The sequence below is a fragment of the Micropterus salmoides genome, unplaced genomic scaffold (assembly GCF_014851395.1).
Source record: "Micropterus salmoides isolate LMB-PRFRI ecotype aquatic unplaced genomic scaffold, ASM1485139v1 Ms_hic_scaffold_1, whole genome shotgun sequence".
Taxonomy (NCBI): domain Eukaryota; kingdom Metazoa; phylum Chordata; class Actinopteri; order Centrarchiformes; family Centrarchidae; genus Micropterus; species Micropterus salmoides.
In genome coordinates this window covers 45,681,227-45,704,732 of record NW_024040040.1, presented here as the reverse complement: position 1 = coordinate 45,704,732, position 23,506 = coordinate 45,681,227, and the positions used below count along the sequence as shown (strand labels likewise).

The 23,506-nt window shown below is 41.4% G+C and overlaps 1 protein-coding gene across 1 annotated transcript; it reads right to left on the bottom strand.

Annotated features, from left to right (window-relative positions):
- Nucleotides 1–1,603: 1,603 nt before the first annotated feature.
- On the bottom strand, nucleotides 1,604–7,151 carry LOC119911978 (dermatan-sulfate epimerase-like protein). The gene has a single exon (XM_038730953.1). It carries the CDS (start codon nucleotides 6,150–6,152, stop codon nucleotides 2,496–2,498), a length of 3,657 nt encoding a protein of 1,218 aa, XP_038586881.1. The 5' UTR covers nucleotides 6,153–7,151; the 3' UTR covers nucleotides 1,604–2,495.
- Between the last annotated feature and the right edge of the window lie 16,355 nt (nucleotides 7,152–23,506).

Here is a 23,506-nt window from a genome sequence, read left to right as displayed (position 1 = left end):
TATAACTGCATAAAGCATCAGTCTGTAATTAGTTACAACCAATAAATGCTATATAAAGGCAACATATTGTGTGAGTTAGTGGTACCATCAAATAATAAAATGTGTCAAAAAATTAGGCCAATTAACAACCAGACAAGTCCGGACTTGTAGAAACCTCCCATCCAAAGCCTGAGGTTGTGAATAACGTGCCTCTGCATGAAAGGATTAGGCGCTGAGGACACTGCCAAGCATTAGAGTGTTACAGGAAGGATCGCAAACAAATGAGTAATGAAATGACTGACTCACTGAGACCGTTCTGAGAAGTGAGACGCGGCATGTGCTCTTTCGAAGCCTGCTTCTGTGAAGGCCCCATCTCAGTCAGAGCATGACTTAAGAATTTCCTGACATGTTTGTAATTGTTGGCTCCTCCTTGTCATGCATGTCACCATATAAGCAATTAGGCTTCTGTCACCCATGTCTAATAAAATGGAGATTTTGCTGAATCTTAATTGTGGCAGCACAGAGACATCTGCATAAGCAGACATTTTGCCAGTGGGTTAGAAGTCACTATAGTGAGACTATGTACAAATTAGATTTATGTTCTGCCTTTTGTAGTGATAGATAATAGTAGTTTAACATGAGTATAAGTATATCTGCAGCTACTGAGGATTGATGTTATATAATCACATGGACCATTCTATTATGAAAGCGCAATAATCACTACATCCAAACAAAGACTGGTTGCTTATATATTTATGAATTTAATATTTTCTTTACATTATCTCCACCTCCTGCTCCAGAGCCCACAGAAAACCCTTATAAAGAAATGATTGTAATTCAAGGCCACAGAAGCAAGGAACCATATCCCCACGAGCAAATACAAAACAGAGTTGGTAACAGGATTGCAACACCAAAGTGAAAGCATGTCTGCCAAGTCTACACATTCAAAGACCACAAACATCAAACGGGTTTTCCAGGCAGTCAAGGGTTTCAGTGTTCATCGCGAATGAAAACAAACAGGGCTGTTTCTAGCTGAGGAAAGATGGATATTTCCAAATGGGCACGTATGTTTGTTTGTGTACAGATGCAATATAACTGAATGTGCCATCTCCATGTTACATGTGATCCATTTACAGTACAGAAATGTTAAGCAAGACAGCATCAAAGGTTACTAAGGAGGCCAAAGAGCATAACATCACAGAGTAAACATGGTCTCTGGCTTTTTTCTTCTTTTTTTTAGCTATTCATCCCCCTGTTCAGTCCACTGCTTGCTGAGCCCATATGATCATATGATTGACCACGACATAAAATGGCAACTTTTGCAGGCCTTTATAGTGAGGATAGCACAGCAATAAAACACAGGGTAAGACTCAGTTATGGCATTTTGCAGATTAATATTAGTAGCTGAGGGGGATGCTTTGGAAATTGCTTTGACTAGAAATGTGTCAAGGCTGACAGTTTTTTTTCCAGTTTGATCCCTATTAAGCACTTCCCTCTGATCTAATTCAATAAATGCCAAAGGGAGTTATAATAATCATATTCATCCTTGATCCTTTGGGATATGCATCTTTGGAACCCATAAATACTTCTTCTAGACATAATATCTTCAGAGGTTCATATATATATTCAGAGGTTTTTATATTTCCAAGCTGAGTACATATGGTAAAGTTTAGCTTTGAATCCCACATACAATCAAAAGAGTCCCTGTGAAAGTGCTAAGCCACCAAACCGCCATGACATCTCTGAGCTTCAAATAAAGTCCCTCTACTGATGTAATGAAAATACAATCCATATCATTCATATGTCTATATTAGAGCAATAAAGCACTACTATCATCGGTTTTCCAATCTGCTTTTGCAAAATTGTCTATACATTTCAGCCTCTTTTTTTAGATTTAAAGGGAACGAGCACGCAAATTAAATTCATGACATCCAAATCTCTTCCAAAGCTATAAATTAGAAGATTGTCTATAAATGCGAGTCTTATTTTTAAAATAATGCCAGTGATAACAAATAGAGATTTTGCAAAAACAGCTCTCTAACGTCACAGATTAGGGATTCATGTTTCATCTCTTACTAAGACATACAGCAAATAATCTTCTGAGAAACTGAGCTGTTGTGGGATGCTGCAATAACATTAAAGTTATGCTAAACTTCTGTGATATTCCTCTGCATGAAAGACAGGTCTAAAGTCTCATTCAATAAAAGTGCTACAAGTAAGTGTGAAGGGCTGCTGGGGGGGGAGCACAACATAATCTCCCTTGCACCTATTTTAATGTAAAATATTCCTCCCTCAAAAACATCTGTTGCTGTAGTCTGTACAACACCGTACATACACCCAACTAACACAACTAACAGAAGAAAAAAAAAACACAGGCAGAAATGCTTCCCAGCTCTTCCTCCACTTGTAACATATTTTTAAAATGTAAGGTCAGTGCAAAAGAAAAACGACTTTACAGAACTCTGGCAGCTACAGTAAACGAGACAGCTCAATATCAGCTGACCAGCAGCAGTAAGTTAACTGGCAAACCTAGTGTAACCCAGCCTCTTCATCACACTCCCACACACGTCTTCTATTAGTCTGACGTCCCGTCGAGGCATATTTTGCCTCCACATGTTAATGTTGGCTGGTGAAATGTCTCCTTCATACATGAGATTATACAGGTTCGTGGAGGTGGTGAATATAAGTTGGTTGAGAGCTGCGGGTGAGACGGGCACCCCCAGAAATGTGTGTATGCTCTCCGCTGTATCCTGCGGGAAATTGACCACATCCTCAAACCTCACTTGGAGGTAGGACTCCTCGGGGAGGCCCTCGGTGACCCTCAGCACTGCTGCGGTGTGAGCCAGCCACAGATGAGCCAGTATCAGGATGGGGTTTGTCTCTGAACGGGACAGCAGCCTCTGGATTATCTTAAACTCCGGCGCCACAGTTGGGCACCCATCCTTGACAGCATCCTCCTTGAATATCAAGGAAAGGTGCTGCGGGATGTTTTTAAGGGAGTAAAGGCTGGGTTTGCTGTTATAAACCATGAGATAAATCCACGCTCGGGGGTCTCTCACCAAGTAGATTGTCCTCAGGGAAGGTCCCACAACCTCCTGAATGAAAGACAGTTTGAGCGCCCAGCTTCCACTGCGCATGTTAAGGACCACCCGGGCATTCGGGTACTCCGCCACATGGCGTCTCATCTCCCTAACATGCTCTGCATCTCTGTCTAGACTGGCTCTCAATTTGCCCTTGAGCTCAGACGCCGGCTCTCTCCTTCTGGATCTTTTCTTTCTGTCCCTAGAGGGCCCAGCTCTCTGGGGCAGTTTGACCCTGCTGCCCTCTACCAGCTGAATATTCTGCAAGTGCAGCTTGGTGTTGTGGACCAGCGAATGCAGCCAGCCCTGAATAATCTTAAACCGCCCGTGCACGGCGTCTGACCTTGACCACTCACAGGCGTCGACCAGAGAGTCAAACTCAAACTCGGTCTCAGGAATGTCCACGTGCTCAGTGGGAACCCTTATGTAAACAAAGTCTGAGCTGTTATAGAATAGGTGCTTGAGTATTTCTGATCCTGATCCGGGAAGGGTTGTTATGACGACGGTGGGCAGGGGAAGCCGGCGCTGCTCGTACAGTCTGATTTGTTTGTTTACTTCACTTTTGGCACCCGCACCTTTCCATTTTACCCCACAGAGAAGCTGATCGCAGCTGTTAGACACAAACAGCAGCTCTGCTATCCACAGAATGAGCACAGAGAGGAGGGCGTAACGCATCAGCCTGCTGAAGCAGACATAAAACTTTCTCTGCATGGTCAAAAATCCTATGGCCACACAGAGAACAACCCCTGCTATCACATTGACTGTGAAACCAAAGTCAAACAGCTGATTATCGCTGCTGATTTGTTTGGGTATGAGTTGCGTCCCAAGGCCATATCGTGTGATTTGATATCTATCCTCAACTTTACAGTGACCTCCAAATCCTAAATAAGTCATCCTAGCTCCTATATCTTTATAGTTTGTAGCAATGGAGACTATCTTCTCTGTGTTATTTATGATTAAAGAAAGCCTCACACCATTTTTGCTACTATCCATAAATCTACAGCTGGATACTCTGACATATGGCCCATGTAACACGTAAGCTACTCTGCTGACTGTGCCTGTCATTGGAAAAGTGACATTGACATACTGAGTCCACCTCTTTTTAAACTCGGCCGCCTGCTCTGCCTCCTGTATCCTGGTATCAGGGCTGTGACCCTGGCTGTCGAACCAGAACATTTTATAATGAGCGTCCCACACGTCCATCATCGCCCCGTTATATCTGTCCATGAATCTGAAAGGAACGTATTTAAAATCAATGTCGAGATTGTGGAAAAAAGCACTGAGGGACGTTACAGGTGAATCCCCCCACTTCTCCACGTGGTCGAGCACCAGCAAAGTCTGTGAGTTGAGCAGAACCAAGGCTCTGAACACACTCTTCAATCTCATAGCGGGGGAATAAGCTGACACCGCTTCCCCACTCACAAACATGGTGTCACTGTGTGAGGAGGCGACAATCACCTCCCCGCTGGTATCACCCACCCCCTCATCAGTCCAGCGCAGCCACTTAGCACACTCCCCCAGCTGACCCTCCCATGGACTGTTACACTGGCTGGTAGGTGAGGGACTGAACACCAAAACATTGTTAAGGTAGCTGTATTTTGGACCATAAAGTGCTTCAGACACAAATACCTGTCCATTAGGAGCAAATGTGAAAGAGTTCTGATCAGGGTGCTCGTGACCTGGGTTAAAGCTGTTCCAGCCCTCCACCCAGGAGTAAGGCTTGTCATGGACAATGTCATAGACTGCACGGCCACCCAGCTTGCCAGACTTAAAGGAGACAAAAGTATTACCCTGGCCGTTGGGAAGCCCTGCTCCGTAGGTAACCACACCCCAGTTTGAGAAAATATGCATCCTAGCTTTGCCAAAGTCGTGGGGAGGCTGCGGTGTGAGGTGGTTGTTGTACCAGATGTATTCTGTATGAAGTGTAGCCCAGCGCTGGGCTGACGACTGTCCCATGGGCCCATCCTTGGGTCTGTGCTTTCTAATTTGTTGAGCCAGCCAGTTACCCGTTCCGTTCCTCATGACAAATGTGTCGAGGAAAACAAGCTGGCTCTCCGGCCCATAGAACCAGTTGTAGTTGGAGTCTGCAATGCCAACTGTTCTCTGAAACCCCGGCAACAGAGTGTTATAATAAAACCAGAAGTGTCCCCGAAGCCAGTTGTTCTGCAAGTTATCAATGTTGAAATGGCGCTGAGCTAAGAAGACATACTGTGTGATTGACTTGGCTGTGTAGCTCCCATAGGCTACCCCCTCATCCAGAGAGCCATCCACAACATGGTTTAGGAGAAACATTGTTTTCTCCATGTAGTTCACTGCCACTTGTTTCCAGATCATTGACTCTGGATCGTCATGTGATCCAACCACAATTGCACCAGTCAGGATGGCTAATATGTTAGTGGTTTGATGATTTTGGAGATACTGTTTCCCCCACCCTCTGTACTTTGACAGCTCGTACAGCTCCTCTGTCTCAGAGCGAATTTTCTTGAGGTAAACATCCCTCCGCTGTTCATCCAGGTAGGAGTAAATGAAGTCATAAGCAGTAGCAAACCCAGTGAGAGAGTGCGCCATGGGAACCTCATCGTTAGGAGCACTGGTCACCTTCCAGTCTGGATATTCAGCCATCCTATCCATAAACTTCTTAAGAAACTGCAGGGCAGCAGAGTCCTCTGGGCACAACAGGCAGTACAGAGCCAGGGGAGGCAGGTTGTTCCCATAAATCTCATTCCACTTGCTTGTAAACTCTGAATGTTTCACAGGGGGCATGTAAAAGGGAACATTAGACAACATGGTTAGTGCAGCTGCCCGGATGACTTTAAATATGTGACTGTGGGTGGTGGAGGACCTTTGCCTCAAGTGCAAAACATCCACTTGGTTAAAATATAGGTTGGGATGGGAATCAGTCAACTGGAGTTTCCACCGCTCAGTTGCTCTGTCTTGTGTGAGCTTGACCTGCAGCAAATCATCTGTAAAAATGTCTCTATCTGTGGCGTTGAAGACCCCCGAGAAAGCTGTCCCCACTGCGAACAGCGGAAATATAAAAGCACAATATACAACCCAGTTAACTAACATGTTGCCGGGCATTTGTGAATACATTTTACTGAATTTCAAAATTAGGCAACTGGTTGTTTTCTTCCTTAAACAATTTTGTAGTGTCCCATAAATGCAGCTGTTAGGAGTGCAAGTCCAAGTGAAATAGATTTGTCCAAAAAGATGATGTATTATAAAACCAGTGATGTAACATCAAAGTCCCATGCATCACAGTCAAGAAGAGGGAAAAAACTTTAGTGCAAGAACAAATACTCTCCATATGCAATCTTGAAACAGTTTGCAAAAGCAGCAAAACACATCACATTAAATGTACATAAATGTCTGATGTTAGAAGATCGTCCTGGTCTATTCAGAATTTAAATCCGAGTGAAACAAATCCTTATGCCTGCATGTTTTCCTCCGTCCTCACTGTAATACGTGTGCTCCTGTAGACTGGCATCTCCCCCCTCGCGTACGCCAGAAAGTCATATCGATCTCCTACCCAACACATTTCCTCTCGGACAAACATCAGTCAGCCCCAGTCTGTGTCCGGTCCAATCACAGCCACCCAAAGGCACCGTGTGCAGCCCGACCGAGCCGCAACATCCATGGACATGGACCTCAGCAAACCACGCATCTCTGCAGTTAACATTGCTTGGTGTCCCCGCTGCAGAGATTCCAAACTCCCTGGCGCTTAAAATTGCAAATCCCGATCGGGAAATTGATCTGTTTGCATTGTTAAATCCGTGTTGTTGTTTTCTGGGACTCCACGCTGTATCTTCGGCGATTAGAGTAGGCTGAAGTCCGGAAAGAGGAAAGTTGTCGTCACTCCTCAAGTATTCAAAGAATGAGACATTTTTGTCCGCAGGAAACAGTAAATCAGCCTCCCAAATGAGATGTATTCCAGATGTATATCTACTGTATCTGTAAGAATATTTTTATCCGCTGCCGACTGAGACACACATCTCACAGTAAAGCTGTGTATGTGTGTGTATTCTCCAGACGCGTCTCCGGTGTGTCCTCCCGACTGTTCAACACAGCCAGTTTGATTGTTTTCCTGCACTACATAGAGAATTTCCACTGTACAAACTGTAGAGGGAGCCGTGACTTCAGTAGCACAGCCTCATCTCTATTGCAGAGAGTGGGACGGCTGAATATTCATTTTTCTCAACCTCAGGATCGTGGAGGTTGACTGTTGTCATGTTAAGTTCCTGCCCAGTAGCCTAAAGCTGAAGCAAGCAGCCTTAATATCAAACAGGTGGCAATAAAACTCTTTTGGACCTTCTAAAACACGGAAATGAATGGGGACAATGCTGCCCTACACTTAACAGAGACTTGAGCCTATAAGCTATTGTTTTTTGCAAAGACGCAGCTCATATTAAAATAGTTAGTCAAATAGAAATTTTGGGAAATACATTTATTATTATTTTTATTTTTTGTTTGTTTTTGTTTTTTTCAGCAGCTGGTTAGGTTAGCATGAAGACCTGGAAACAGGGGAAATGGCTATCTTGGCTCCATCTAAGTCACAAATTAGCCAGCATCTGTAAAGCTGATTTACCTTGTTAATTTATTTGTGTTCACCATTTAACATTTATAACAGCATTTGTAGAGGGCAAACTAAATACATGTTAAAAATTCCTAAGCATTACAGTAGCCTATATCTTATTAAGACATTTGATTTGACATAAACCCCCTTTTGTGTCTTTGTAACACATTTCCTGAGGCAACAGAAAAGGCATGCGATAAACCTCAAAAGCGTATCCCCTTCGAGAAATGTGTGACATTTGCCTGTCCTAACACGTGGCACTGTGCACTCATTGATCACCTCATTCTGTGTATATTAGGTTTCTGTGCAGCATCTTCATTTAATGATGGATCGCTTTCTCTATACTCAGTTAATGCGTGTGTTCTACAGCATGCTATCCCACAGGGAACACTGTTGCACGACGCTCCCCCCCCCCCCCTCTCTTGCCAGAGTTCAAAAGCACATGCTACAGGCACACAGTTGGCCTTATATGTATTGCTGCAGGAAGCATGCACAGTAATCTCTCTTAGGACAAAAGTCTTCCATATGGAGAGGAGATGTGCTGCAAAAAAGCTGCTCCCATTTAAACGGTGATAATCTTGAGCTCATATCAGTCAAATCACTTCATAAACATTATACTTCAGCAATCAAGAAGCTTGACAACTCTTTAAACAATTGACAGATTTTTTTAAAGACTTACTTAGTAAAAAAAAAACTGACTTTCCAACGGATTTTGTTTTTTAGCATATGTTCCTTCACTACATCAACTGCTCTCTCTGCAAAGAAACAACAGATAAGTACTCTTAACACTCATCTGTTGGCAACAACTGTAGGAACTTAGTGGTCTCAGCAAGTTCATTTTGATAACACAGATTTTCCAGTTTTTCAGAATAAAACCAAGTAACTATGGAGGGCAGCAAAATGCTGTTCAGTGTCTCTGTAGTTTGTCAAGCTGAAGCTAACGCAAGTATATAAAATATGTAAACCTGTGGCCATTTTACAACCATTATTCCGTATTGTGTAATAACGTTATGGTTTAATGTCAATTATATTTCAAGTTAAGTTTGCTTGAGTTCCACTGTCCAACAGCCATAATGATGATTATTGCTCCTCCTCTCTTGGCCAGATTTGAATTTTCCAGCAGTAAGATGGCAGCAAGATGTAAATCCAAATCCATGCTTACCTTTCAGAATGGAGAAATAATCAATGCAATGTCATTACAAACTAAAGCATCATGGTTAAATAATGGCCTTACTTAAGAGTTTTTATACAGTAAAACATAATGTAGTAGTTTGAAAGTTAACCTAAACTGCTGGCTTATTATCCAGTCCCTAGCTCTTCTCCACACCATTTGACATGCATCTTCCTTTTGTGAGTGCATTAAATTTGCATATTTGGTTGGAAATCTGATCCACTATCCTGTATCCACATCTTGGAGAGAAAAGTATCGTTGCACCTCACTCAGTGATGTCAAGGCTGGTATTTCTTCTTTGACAGCAGCAGCAGCTTAGTGATCATATAATGATTGCCTCACCCAAGAAGAGATGTGTGAACTTAGGAAAACATATCCCTATTCACTCTCTCTCCTCCATCTTTTGACGTCAGCTATTTCAGTGCTCTGCTGGGTTACATATTGCCAGTAATCAGGGCAGTCCTCTGACTTACATTTCATGTTAATCAGTGGTATGCATGGATGGATCACAGCAAATGTAACCCATATCGGTGAGTACTGTTTTCTCCAAAGTCCTCAAAGAACTTTTTCTCAGATGCAATCTGTGATTTACAATGTCAGGTGGTGTCAAACGTGGCAACAGGTAAAAAGAGATATGACCTAGGTGCAGACTTTCAGGTCAGTTAAATGTAATCTAGGACTCAAATTAAGGTGAGCACTAACATAAAATAATGATAAGGCAGACAGGATAGGGAAAAAACAGGAGTGAAGTCCAAAACACAAAAAATCCACAGAAAACTGACAGGCATAGGATATCCAAATGGAGAGACGAATGAAGAACAGGCAGGCACGCTTGACTAACGGTGAAAGACAATCTGACAACAACACTGATGATTAAATGGGAAATCAACAGGGAGGACACAGACAGGAAATAAAGAAGACAAAAACAGAAAATAAAACAGAACACAAACCGAAATATATGTATAAATTTGTATTTTTCTGAAAAGGCTAACTCAGGCAGCCAGGGGGTAAAGATTCACTGAATTTAAACTGGTTTATGATTCTTAAGGCAAGTTATTTTCTTAATTTAATAAAAAGATTTAGTCCTCAACCATACCTTGTTATAAGATACTGGAACTTATTTCTAATTGTTTTGAGAAAAGTGATTTTAAAAACTGAATCTTTAGAGTTTTAAAAAAGAAAATCACTCAAATGGACATTTATTTGCAGTGTGCACCCCTCTGCTGTATGCTCTACCCAGACTTTCACTTCCATTAACTGCCCATCTGTTCAACCTCCTCGTTTCTCAGCAGAGTACTTTTGACTAATTTGATCTTCATTCAGTCGCCTCCGCTTGCATTACGTCCTGTCTTCACTGGAAAATCGCTCCTCCAAATGGGCTCGGTGTGTCTGTTGTACACAACCACCACCTTTTGAAAGTTTACTCCGAAACTAACTGGAATAACTTCTAATCACCACAGCGCTGCATGTCAAGTCCTCCCCGTCAGACATGTACTGGAGAGAACAAGTTCAACTGAGCATCCTAATTAGAGGAAGCCTCGGTGTGGTGAAATGATTGAGTGATGTCAATCACAGAAAAGTAGCACTCTAATCACTCTCATCCACAGCTGCTGTGGGTGAGCAGGAAGGCCCTCAAGTTGTTGCTCAGCACTAGATTGCCAAGAACGTGTCAAACATGGATCCTGAATGCACAATTGACTGACAGGTGGCAACTAGTGTTTGCATGCCTACTGTAGCTCTCTCCTGCTGTTTATGCTGTCTTTTTGAAGCTTTGCAAATTTTGGATTTGCTTGTTGAGTAAAACAAATCTCCAGCCATACATTTGAAAAGGAGCAGTGTGTGTGTGTGTGTGTGTGTGTGTGTGTGTGCACCGACAGCCTGTGCCCTTATTAAAAATATGTCATACTGAGAGCAAAAGGAGGTGCGAACCAGGCCCTCGAAAGACTCCCCTCTCTCTCTCCCTGCAGAGAATTTCAATTTCCCCCGAGAGTCTATGGTCGCTCAGCATGCCTGTGTCCTGCATCCGGCCCTCTGGGAAGAGGCAAAGGGAAAATTGGCTCCAACTGTTCAGGTTTCAAAGATGGTTTCAGTGCCTTCTACGAGGCTGTCTGTCAATCACAGTAGTCTTCTCCAAAGAAACAGTGCAGCTGCAGTATTCTGTGGGTGCTTTCAGAAGCATTGTGATCCCTCAAAACCATTAAATCTACTCATCCAGAGAACACAGGAAATAGGTTACCTGATGAGCCTAGAAATGGAAACACTCAATGCAGACGGGCCTTCATAATAATCATAATGTCCATTCACATAGATAGGAAAGATGTCTCTGAGAGATTATTATGAAGCTATCTTGCAAGCTTTGTTTATCAATTCATCCTATCATACCGTGTACTTTTCACATAAGGAAAACTGTTGCTGCTAGAAACTCTCATGTCTTGAGAGACTCATTGACAGTATTTGTGTTGTTTATCACACCTGAAGATGATCTCTTTTCAAGGCTGTGAGTGTGTGTACTCTCCCACCTCAGAGCATAATAACCTAGAGTGTTAAACGTACAAAAATATTCAGCCCAACTCAATGTTATGTTTTCTTCTTCATCTATTATAACTACAAAATAGTATTGTATACTGTTCAGATTTTAAAGCATATTTATCTCGTTAACACATTTTGTTGCTGTTGAATCATTGTTTTGCTTTTGTAACTGGTTGTTAGTGGCTGCACTGTGTTACCTTTCAGTGGCGTTTGCATCTGTCTGATGTCCTTAATACCTGCTGCTTAATATGGACTGACATCTGTTGTTGTTTCCGTTTGCTGATGTCGTTTCATCCCTCCATTGTTCACCCCGTTCATTTCAGTTTGCACATCTCTTTGGTTGTTGGAGTCTGCACATCATTTCTGTCTTTACAGTTTGCACGTCACTAGAGACATTTGTGTTTTTCCATAGCTTCTGTCAAATGGAAACAACAGACAGCAGCTGACATTGAGTAGCAGGTGAGAACATAAGACAGATGCCAGGTACTCATGTTTGCTTTAAAATGCTCAATGCAAATTTTTCAGTTTCTTTAAACTCATCCTGATAGTGTACAACAAGGTCATCCATACCTTTAAGTGCCTAAGATTATTTATTACAGACAGAAGGGCAGAGAAATAAAGTACGCTACCTCAGAGTGTAGACAACAATTCAATATAAGAAAATATGCATCAAAAGCCAGCTTATTATAACATCTTATTTTCAGAGTTTTGGCCATCCTTCATATTGATGGTCATTAGTCCTTTGCTATGGTGGCTCCAAGGGGGCAAAAACACCATCAAACAAAACACAAAACAACAACATTTTAGTGGAATTCGCAATATGTTAAAAGCATATCGAGAATACCACTGTATGAATGCCCTTCCGTGAACTATCCCCTTGTTATTACAGTCTCTTCTTCCATATTTAAAACACTGCTTACATTTCTCACATTGTCACTTGCCGAGAAACAAGAAACAGGAAATGATGTTGACCTTTGTCAGGGGGTCAAGACAAAGGGCTAAATGATTCCACATAGTATCGCTGACCAAACCCTGATGTTGATTTTTAGGATTATATTTTTGGATTGTAGTAGCTTAGTAAATAACAGTGTTTTCTTTCTTTCTTTTCCTATTTATTGTGTGTGTATTTGTTGAGGTAGGTGGTGTGCTGCAGCATACAATTGCCCTTGTGTGGATAAATAAAGTTTAATTGAATTAACTGCTACCAGATAAAAAGAATTCTAATGCAGCATTAAACATGGCAATGTACTAATGTACTTTCTGTAGTTGTGCGTACACAAGTGGAAGATCCTTTACCAAGTAAAAGTACCAATAATGTAAAAAATACTCCATTACAGGTAAAAGTCTTGGATGTAAGATATTATTTAAGTACAACTACACAAGTATTATCAGCAACATGTAATTGAAGAATCAAAAGTCTTTAGTAAGCAGTAAGTAAGTTATCATATATTCCATTATTAGATTGTTAATGCATCAATGCATTTAGCTTGTCAATGTGAAGCTATTTTAACCACTTTATTTAGGTTAGGTATAGTCCAGTGGTTCTCAATCTAGGGACCAGGCCCCTGCAAAGTTTCGCAACATGAGTCTGGGCATTTGTGAGATGAATAATAGAGAGGGAACAAAAAAATCTCTACAATCATTTTCTGTTACACAAATTTACATTGTTTTCACACTTTTGTCCGATATTGTCTTGTGAAATGTTTAGGTTTTTTTCCTTTAAGATGTGTGTTTTTTTTTTTTTTATTAAACAATCACTCGTAAGGTTAATACATACTAAATTAATCCTGTGACAATTTGCCACAACTAGGCACTGCTGTCAGACCTTTTCACTGCTTGAGATTCTTGCCCTATCAAATTTTGTTTATGTTGACGTGTTCCACATCTCAGCAAATGCTATGTTATCATAATGGAAATGGACAAAACTCTGAAAGTAAGACCTTTAAATATATACGTTGGTAATTTACTTTAGGACACTGGGACTTTAGGAAACTGTATTTTGATAAAGAATCAGTTTGAAGAGACAAAGTTAATGTATCTGATGTGTGTGTAACATTGAGGATTCATTCAGTTCTGCTGCACAGAGCCCATGAAAAATTTACCAACACAGGCGGTGCTGATACAGTACCTGTTCAAGTCCTTGGAGGTGTACAATTCAAGTTCTGAAACTTGCTATGAATATTTCAGGATGCTAATTTCAGCATCCCAAAGGATAATTTGAATTTTAAAAAGGCGTGCTTTTATGAGAGGTGACAGGAAAAGAGATGAAGATTGTGAAATCTATTAAAAAAAAAAAACACTGTGAAGCAAACATACAGCCAATTGAAGCTCACAATAGTCCCTGTCACTGCTGCCATCACAATACAGTGCCTTCTCTGCTGGAATTGATTTTGTTCTGTTTCCCTATTTGCTGATACAGCTATGCAGATATTGGTTTGTGTAACACAACACATTGACTCAGTACAGAAGCGAATAAACAGCCCTCAAAACTAATTCCAATCTCAAAGAGTGACATGTGATTTTCTCCGAGGGTGCCAAATGAAACATCCCACTGTGACTGATACATCATTTACTACCAGTGTTGTGGTTTAGCTCTTTGCAGGACGAGATTACAACTCCAGTGATGTTTTGTGTCACCCCCCCCCCACACACACACACACACACACACACTCTTTCTTGCTACTTTCAGAGAGTCTGGGGTTTAATCTGACACTGTCAGGAGTCATCTTTTCACAGCAAATACATCAAAGAGTATGGGAGAGAATCTGTGTTCTCCTAGGTGCACATTATTCAAATGGGCAAAAACTTGCTTCTCATAGTTTGGGTTCTACATCTCATCAGCTTCTGCAGCTGACATGTCGTTGTGAAGCAGGGGAATAGGAGATGAGTTTCTAGTGTCAATCACGGCAGCATCCAGTAGGAAACTGCAGTGTCTCTGAAAAGGGACTAAAAGATGAGACGCAGCGCAGAGATAACTGTGCCTACTTCACATCATGCAGTGTTTTGGCAGGAGAGCACAGACCTCTTCCACAGCCTGCACCACTGGCCGTATTCCCCCAGCTCTGTCTGTGATGTACACAGACTGGTGTATGAGAGCTTTACATAAATTCATGAGACTATTTGGCCCTAATTAAAATCCATAAACAAGTGAAGTGCAAGTTCATCTGCAGTTCACAGCAAAATGTCTCATTGATTTCTTGTGTTCTTGTAATAGCCTAGGAATTCTGAATGGTGGACTTTCAGGGCAAATTCATCGGTTTACAAATAATCCTCCCCTCTGGAAAATCATTTTCTAAATGGAGAGTCATGCTACAAAAGGTTTTATATCTCAACCTGTGGTTTCTGTATCTACGTTTTGGTGTCACTGTAAAATATTTCCAGATGCTATGGCTGCATCCACCTTCTCCTTTTTAGCTACGCAAGCAGCATGGCTCTATGGATGGCGATGTAGACCATCAATCTTCAAATTGTCGTTGTAAGCATAATAGCATGCTGAGTTTCGCATTTAGCTCAAGGCACTCACTGTGCCTACGGAGCTGCTAGCATTTCTGTAGACTCTTAGGGTAGAGTCATGCTTGATTAGAACTAGTTTGTTGTGGAAATCAAATGTGTATGTGTGACAGAAGCCAGCGAGGCTGTGCAGTGAGTAAACCTCACTCCCCAACACCTTAAGAGACGCACTGGCGACTGATGCTGGTGCCCATGGGTTTTAGCCTCCTCGTCAGTGTGTCCACCTCCCACACCTGAGGTCGCCGGTTCAAGTCAGGACCGTGCAGTACGTTCTCGGGGGCAGCCAGTTACATTTACATATGATCTGACCTACCACACTGGAAGGCAAAGTGAAAAGCCAGCCTAAGGGGGAGAAGTGATATCGTTTAAATATGGTGATAATAGCATACATTTCTTGAAAGACATTAAAAAATTAAAATCCTTCTTACTTTCTTATTTCCACACAGCTGGCCAATCATGGAGTGAAGAGGGCGTTAATGTCGTATTGACAGTTTCAGAAAGTTACAGAAATGGTCAGACTTCTGTATAGTGAGGGGGTTCCTGAAGCAATGCAGCAATGTAACAAGCAGTTCTGATGGAGTGTACTTCCAGCTTTGGTCTTGTTGTATTGTAATTACACTTCTTCTTATATATATATATATATATATATATACACACACACACACACACACACATTCTGGTTTTGCTGGTTGGTAAGAGAAAATACATAAAAGCCGTGTTTTCATTTCCATCTGTCCTCTGGGGTTTACAGCATGTCCTTACTGTCAGACTGCCATGATTTCCTGCCTGGCACACACAGAATGGTGCTCAGAGGCTCGGCCTGAAGAAGCGGCACTGCAGGCCACAGAGATTCTGACTTCAAAGGGAGTCAGTATTAGGAGTGACCAGTAGCTCAATGTTCCCTGCATAATTCTGTGGCGAGGCTGAGACCTCATGTTCCCCGCTTTGTTTAGGTTGCAAACACAAAAGGCAGCGTGATGTTTCAAAGACTAGTTGTTACTGGTGTTCTTAGTAATGCAGCAAGTTCTTCTTCATGTGACACTTAAATGCATTGGATTCTGTTGATGGGAGATGCGTCAGCCAAATCCTAAAATTATGAACACTTTAAATATAATTATGCACAGTAAGCAGTCATGTCTTGTTGGAGGAAATCTATAATTTTAAAGTTAAAATTGCTTAGGCAAGACCGGTAGGGAATAAAATAAATGATAAGAACAGTGGATTCCCTGTTCAGATGTGTCTGCAGCGCACTGAGAATCTTAAGATTAAAACACACTTTGATGAAAAATGGAATTATGAACACAGACTTGTCCTCACTGAAGGATGCCTCACCAGAAAAAGGGCTGCCTTCCTGAGCCTTGAAGTAAATCCCTTGACATCCCCTGATGTGATTTTTAATTAATTCTGAAGTTTCTTGCAAAAACACGGAAACTTTCCCCCCACAGGGAACATCCTTTTGACGGTGTGGTATGACTTTTAAGGGCATGTCTTAATTCAGTTGCAAAATGCCACCAAATCAATTTAACTGCATTGTGGAAACAACGCTTAAGGAGTTTCAGTCACTACCAGTTTAAGGCTAAACATAAAAAGAAACTGCCTGGTGCCCTCAACTGTGTATTCATAAAATAAAGCATCTGATTAAATAAATGTGTCAACCAATGATTACTATTGCATATTGCTTCAGTAGCTTTTGCTGCCATGGTTTGGATCTACTCTTTTCTGGCAGCAGAGCCAATGCTAATTACAATTTATGTCGTAATTTGGAGAGATAATCTCTTAGTCTTAAATATTTATGATGGCATTGGCTGAAAAATGCTGCATCAAACAGATTTTCAGACTCAGACAAATGCACAAATACTTCATTTGCATCAGGTCTGGTCCTCGGCAAATCCTGACTATTATAGCCAAGCTCTTCGTTGCACGACAACTTGTTGACACGAAATCATTTGACAAGACATTTTCTCCCATAAGTAATGAAATGGAGTCAAACGTGACATTTACTGATTTGTTGTGTTTGTAAGTGGCGAAGTGAGTTCACTCAGTTGCCTCTCTTCTAACAAACTGATTACACAGAAGAGTAACTTTTAACCACACCCAACAGTGATGTCACAGCATGCTGACACACCTTGAAGTTCACCTCTACATTACTGACTCAAAAAGTAGTCCAGCTGCTTCCCTTTCATCCCTGTGACGACACAGGGATGAAAGTTAAATGCGCCTCATAACACTCGCCAAGCAGCTACTCCGACACGCCCTCAAAAATACCGGTAGAAAAACACTGAGCTGCAGCACACACCTTTCCTCTCCCTTCCTAACACTAGCTACCCTCCAGGCAGTCAAAGGACATAAAGTTGTTACTGTGATGTAGAGACAGAGCTCAGTTAAAACTTTATGGATGAAAGATACATTTGTTACAAATTAATAACTCACCACTCTGAATCTCTTGCTCCAGTCTATGTTGCCAAGCTGGTCGGCAACACGTAACCTACAGCTGAATCGAAGCTGTTTACAGGGTTCTCAATGACACGCCCTTCTCTGCTTCTGATTGGCTAGTAGTCGTACTCCCAACAGAGATCATTTAGAGACAAGATGCATCACTCCATAGCTAAAACGAAGCCTTCAACACAGAGTGAAAAGAGGAACTGCAGCAATGTGCACTATGACAAAAAATATGGTGTTTTTTGAAAATGAAACCATGTAAACCTGTTCCGGAAGAACTCCTAAATAGGATTTTGAACCTGAAAATGAGCATAATACCAACAGCAAGTCACATTTTTATGACAGGTAAAATGCCAGACTGTTATTTTGGTCAGGATCAGAGATTTCCTGTGCTCTATACATAACAACTTGTCATTCATGCACTTGGGTTTTTGTGACACACAACTAGTTAATTATTGAACTTTAGAAGTGCTGGTAGACTGATTAAGTTACCTTTGGATAGAGCCAGGCTAGCTGTTAATCCCGCTTTACGCTAAATTAAGCTAAGCTAAGCTAAGCAGCTGCCAGCTATAGCTTCATATTTAACTAAATAACTCCAAAAAAGAGTAGTGTCAATTTTCTGATCTAATATCGCCGACTGGATCAGAAACCCACAACAGCCAATGAGATCGAGCTAACTGGGAAGCGTCACCAGCATGTTGTGTATTTGCTCGCTCTGTAAAATGTATAAACCATGCTGATTCTGTCTACACAGCATGAGCTCATCCACAGTTTTATTGGGTTTTTTTTCCTGCTCACATAGCAAACACAAGTACAACCAGCTGACAACAGTCTGCCTCCATGTTTGTCTGAAGTCAGGTATGATCACGCGAGTTTGTGTGAGATTCCAAGTTGTTTAGTATAAACACCACGTGTGCGGTCCTGCATCTTGACTGAATTGTCTGGTGTGTGGGTTCTTAAGATTAAAATATTAAAAATGTTAGGTTTCAGTTTGGACTGAAGAGCAGACTCAGACACATGGTTGAATGTTTACAAAAGGCTTTAATTATATTTCATGATACAGAAGTTTTGAGGTATTATGGCTGTTGTACAGAGGAGAGAACATGTTAGCAATAGTAATCCACAAAAGAAGAAGAAGAAGAAGAAGAAGAAGTACTAGGGGTCTTGGCTGAGTGTATGTTACCACTTGAGAGAGGAAAACAATCTGGCACTGACTGTCAGGAGCTCTGGAGTATTTCAGCTGGAGCTTGATTAGGTGATAGTCAGCAGCTGCGCCGGAGAGCCAGGTACCCAGGAGAAACCACACCCACACACATAACACACCAAAAAAATACAATAACAACCACAAATAATAATAATAACATAACTCACAGATAGACCTTGACAAAAAAACGGTTAATTCTGTCATTATATTTGTGGTATACCATGATTATTAAAATCAGTTAAGATTTGAGAATCCTCTAGTGTGCATCAGGCATTACTCAAGGCAAGAAACAATATTCTTATTTCCCAAAATGTCAAACTATTTCTTTAAATTTCCATCATAAAGCAACCAGATTATAATACTGAGAAATGTCAAGTCAAGAGCAAGTAATAGTTTTAAGCAACTGTCTCCAACATAGCCCAATTTTCATGCAAATAAAACATGAAATTGCAACATAAATGTGAGTGTGTGAGAGAAAAGGGGGTTAGCACATTCAGGACATTTTTCCACTGTTGGAGTCACAGAGGAATATTCCCTGAATTCTTATTTGTCTGTATGAACAACCCTCCATGTTACAGCCCGTCCTCTTTGTGTCATGCCTTTTGTTCCACTTTGTTCCACTAAGGTTTTTCTACTGAATACTATGGATACATGACAGAACGATGGCACCACTGTTTCAAACTTTCATCTCTGTCTAGTCAATTGTTGAAGTAAACACTGATTTTTAATTGGGTTCTGCATAAATGAGCAATGAGATTAAAATATCTCACCAAAGAAACAATACCTGGTCCCATTCAAATAGGCAGTATTGCTGTTAGGTTAATATCAGCCTATGCTTATCATTTACTTATCTTTTTTTTATCAATTTAGCAGCAGTAAAGAGCTTGCAACAGACATTAACATGTGTTACAATAGCTCTGTGATTTACTCAGACTCCAGGAGGTGAGTGAATCCAACCATCCAACAGCTCAACCCTTGACAAGGAAAAAATCACATCATGGCCTGCTTGGATTGATTAGCTTCAGGCTCCTGCCTCTTGATTGGCAGCTTCAATTCTGCACCACTCAGCAGGGTAACATAGTATCAAGTGTCCAAGTACTCCACTGATTGGGCTCCGCAGACCACAGTGAGGACAGGGAAAAGTTGGACAAAATTTTAAAATGTATTCCATCAGCTATGAACATTTCCATATCATCAGGGCTGCAGCTACCATTTAGGACACTAACGTCATGCCCTGTGTATTTTCAAGCAAACTGTGTATTTTCAAGCAAATCCACATTTTTTTAGGCTGATTCAAGTATTTGTAGATTCCTTATATCTTATTTTGATTACATTTAAGCCAAAAAAGACATTCACTATGTCTCTGTCTCTGTCTGTAATTTCTTCTTTATTTCTTAGAAGTTTCCTGGAAAGAACTCGTCTGGTTCATTTTAAACAACATCTTCATTTTGTTTGACATTTCTGATAAAGTAAATATGTAGTTGTGTTGAGTTTATGTTATTGATTTCAGGAGGACACTTGCAGGAAAATGATTATCGTGAAGTGAATAAATAAAATTTTTTTAAAAAAAACAAGGAGGAGTAGGGGGGAATTCACCTCCTGGCTATGACCCCCAGGGTTGGTGGATCCCTGTGTGTGATGCACCCCAGAGATGGGTGAAGCACTAGTGGGTGGAGGCACCCTGAGATGGGAGAAGTACAGTTGGCGGGAGTTGTGACGGACGCCTGTATGCGTGAAGCGCAGGGGGGCGTCCCCTGAAGGGGAGGGCAGTGGGACAGAGAGTATGCGCTGTGACTGCCATACCAATGAGCCTGGCTCTTGGTCAAGTTGCGTCTTTGGTACCCTGTAGACCTGGGTTTGAGTCCGGGTTGGGTGACTGCTCTTGTCCCTCCCACAGATTACAAAGAAACATTACTGCAAATAAAACAGGTAATGTATGTATGCTCACATTTTAATCTGCTTTGTGCGGTTATGATTTGCAAAGATACTGGAAATTCCAAGCATTGCAGACAATGAAACAGTTTTTCTTCACTGCATTTTGTCATATGAAAACGTCACACAGGTAAATTTGATGCTTGTCATGCTCCAGCTTTAACTGAAACATCATACGACAGCATGTTGAGAGCTTCTTTGACTTTCTGGCTAATTAAACCATTTTAGAATCCATAGATCTTTGTTTTTTAGTCACTGAAAGATTGCCAGTTTGGAGATGGGAGGATGACAGGTTTGAGATTTGAGGTTTTCACCTTACAAGGAAGATCAGACATCCTGAAAAATTCAGGACAGTCCTAAATTCCGAATCCTGTCCTGTTTTTCCAGAAAAATTTAACTAAACCTGAGTTTTGTTAGTTGTGGCCTAATAAAACATTAAATACGGATCTCTGGGTCACTGGTGTTTTTTTCAAATGACAGACATTTTGCTTCATGAACTAAATTAAATTTAGTGTGGTGAGTTTGTAACTTTCACCTGTTTTACTGTTCGTCAATGCCCGCCCGCAGCTCCCCTGTCCCAAATATCACCTGTTCTCATCTGCTCACCCTACACCTTACAGTGAGGATTAGCTGCTCATTGACTGGAAATGTAAGTGTTGGGAGCTGTATATACACCTTATTGTTAGCCAGATGCTAATGATTAGCGTGCTAAATGCTTAAAAAAAAAGTCCAGCCCAATGCTGGATTGATGTCATGTGGTTAGTTTCAGGGTACGCTGGCGTGTCTTGCTGCCACTCCTGTTACTGTTTGGTTTGTTTTCGCTTGTTATTTTAAGCCATATTTATTTATTTTTTAAGTCTTTAGTCTTGTCTTTAGTGTTGTAACGATTGCGATGTGGCGGTGCCATTTTATATATTTTGGATCGTAGTTTTTAGTTCTGCGCTCCACCTGGAATAACCTGCAGTGTGTAACTCCGGATCAACGCCTTTGTGCTCGCAGTGCGCTATGGAGTTTCATTCGTTCTGGCCTTGCGAGTGCGCACTCACCGACCATGGCGCTAAGGTACACTACACGCCAGCTTTTGAATTTAAAACAGAACTGTTATTGCCTAGCCAAAGACTCATACAATCTCTGTCTAGATGCTGGACAGCTACGTCCTAAGCGATATATCCATCGGGGTTTGAGGCGCATTCTTGCTGTCTCATCCTCTCCTAACATCTATGTTATATATATGGTCTGTGAACAACAAAGCGCTGCTTTTATCGGATTTTCTTACAGATAAAAAAGCTGGACTTGTTGTTTTTAACTGAAACCTGGCACAAAGAAAATGATGGGCTCCTGTTTAACCAGATCACTCCAGCGGGCTTTGGAGTATTAGATCTCCTCAGGCTATCTGGCAGAGATGGAGGCATTATTGTGGTTTACAAACTGAAGTTGAACACAAGCTCTGTGACTGTTCCCCAGTTTTCATCATTTGAATGCTTGGTCTTGAGTATCTCCGCTCCTGTATCCACCATCATCGCTACAGTCTATAAACCACCTAAGGCTAAGACACATGCAGCTTTTATGTCAGAGTTTGCAGACTTCCTGTCGATGTTGACTATAGAGTTTGACAGAATTCTAATTGTGGGAGACTTCAACATTCATGTGGACCGGAGTGACTCAGTGGCGGCTAAGGAATTTCTGTCGCTAATTGATTGTTTTAGCTTGTTTGTAACTGACCGACCCATAACCAGGGTCATGTGGTTTCCGTCCTAAGCGATCTTCATCCATCATCACAGGAGGAGAAAGTTATGCAGCTAAACTCCACTCTTGCTGCTAATCTTGACACTTTTGCTCCTCTAAGTCACGTAAGGTCACATTCGCCCGCTCTGCTCCATGGTATAATGACAATCTGCATTCTAGAAAGGCTGCTTGTCGGAAAATGAAGCAAATGGCAAATGGCGTCTTACTGGACTGAGAGTCTACTACCAAGAGTGGAAGGATCTTCTGGGGGGTTATCATGCTCTAATGGAGACTGAAAGATCCTCTTACTTCTCTCAGGCTATTGTAAATAATCAAAATAATCCTAGACACTTGTTCCAAACCATACAACAGACTGCTTCAAGTTAATCCTGTTTCCACCATGCCTGTTTCTCAGCAGCCCTGTGATTCTTTTCTACAGTTTTTTAATTCAAAGATTGTCAATGTTCGCAAAGAAATTTCTGTTAACCCTGACTGTGCCACTTCACTCCTTCTTTCATCTGGATTCACTAGTGTTTCTTTCACTCATTTCTCACTGCTTGATTCTGAGGTTCTCACAAGGGAGATATCCAGCATGAAATCAACCACTTGCTTGCTGGATCCAATTCCTACTATTTAAATCGTGCTTCGCTGTGTGGTGCCCCACTATCCTCAGCATTATAAATGAATCACTGGATACTGGGGTCATTTCAGCAGTACTAAAGACTGCTGCTGTTACGCCTGTACCAAAGAAAGATAATGTTTCTGTGGATGATTTTAACAACTTTCGTCCCATCTCTAATCTTCCCTTTTTGGCAAAAATACTTGAGCGTGTTGTTGTCTCTCAACTCTGTAGTCATCTTATAACCAATAACCTCTATAAACCCCTTCAGTCAGGTTTTCGTAAATGTCACAGCACTGAAACGGCGTTGGTCAAAGTTACTAATGACTTATTGATGGCCTCTGATTCTGGAGCTACCTCACTTCTTATTCTTCTTGACCTTAGAGCCACCTTTGATACTGTGGATCATGGTCTCTTACTTACCCATCTTGAAAGTGTTTTTGGTGCGTCCGGAACAGTTTTAAACTGGTTTAAATCCTATTTTACTGACCGTTCCCATTTTATTTCTATGTATGGCTTTAGGTCTGACACTTGCTCGGTGCTTACTGGTGTTCCTCAGGGATCAGTTCTAGGCCCTCTACTCTTCAATATTTATCCATCTCCACTTGGGCATCTGCTGCAATCGCTTGGCCTTCATTATCACTTTTACTAAGGCTAAGATAGATAAAAAGAGAGTTCAAATGGGGGAAACTGTTAGTTAAACGGAACTGCAGTTCGTCGTGGCTGGGTATGCTCAACTTCATCT

Coding starts and splice junctions, on each gene's coding strand:
- LOC119911978 (XM_038730953.1), bottom strand. CDS start 6,152: ATGTATTCACAAATGCCCGGCAACATGTTAGTTAACTGGGTTGTATAT.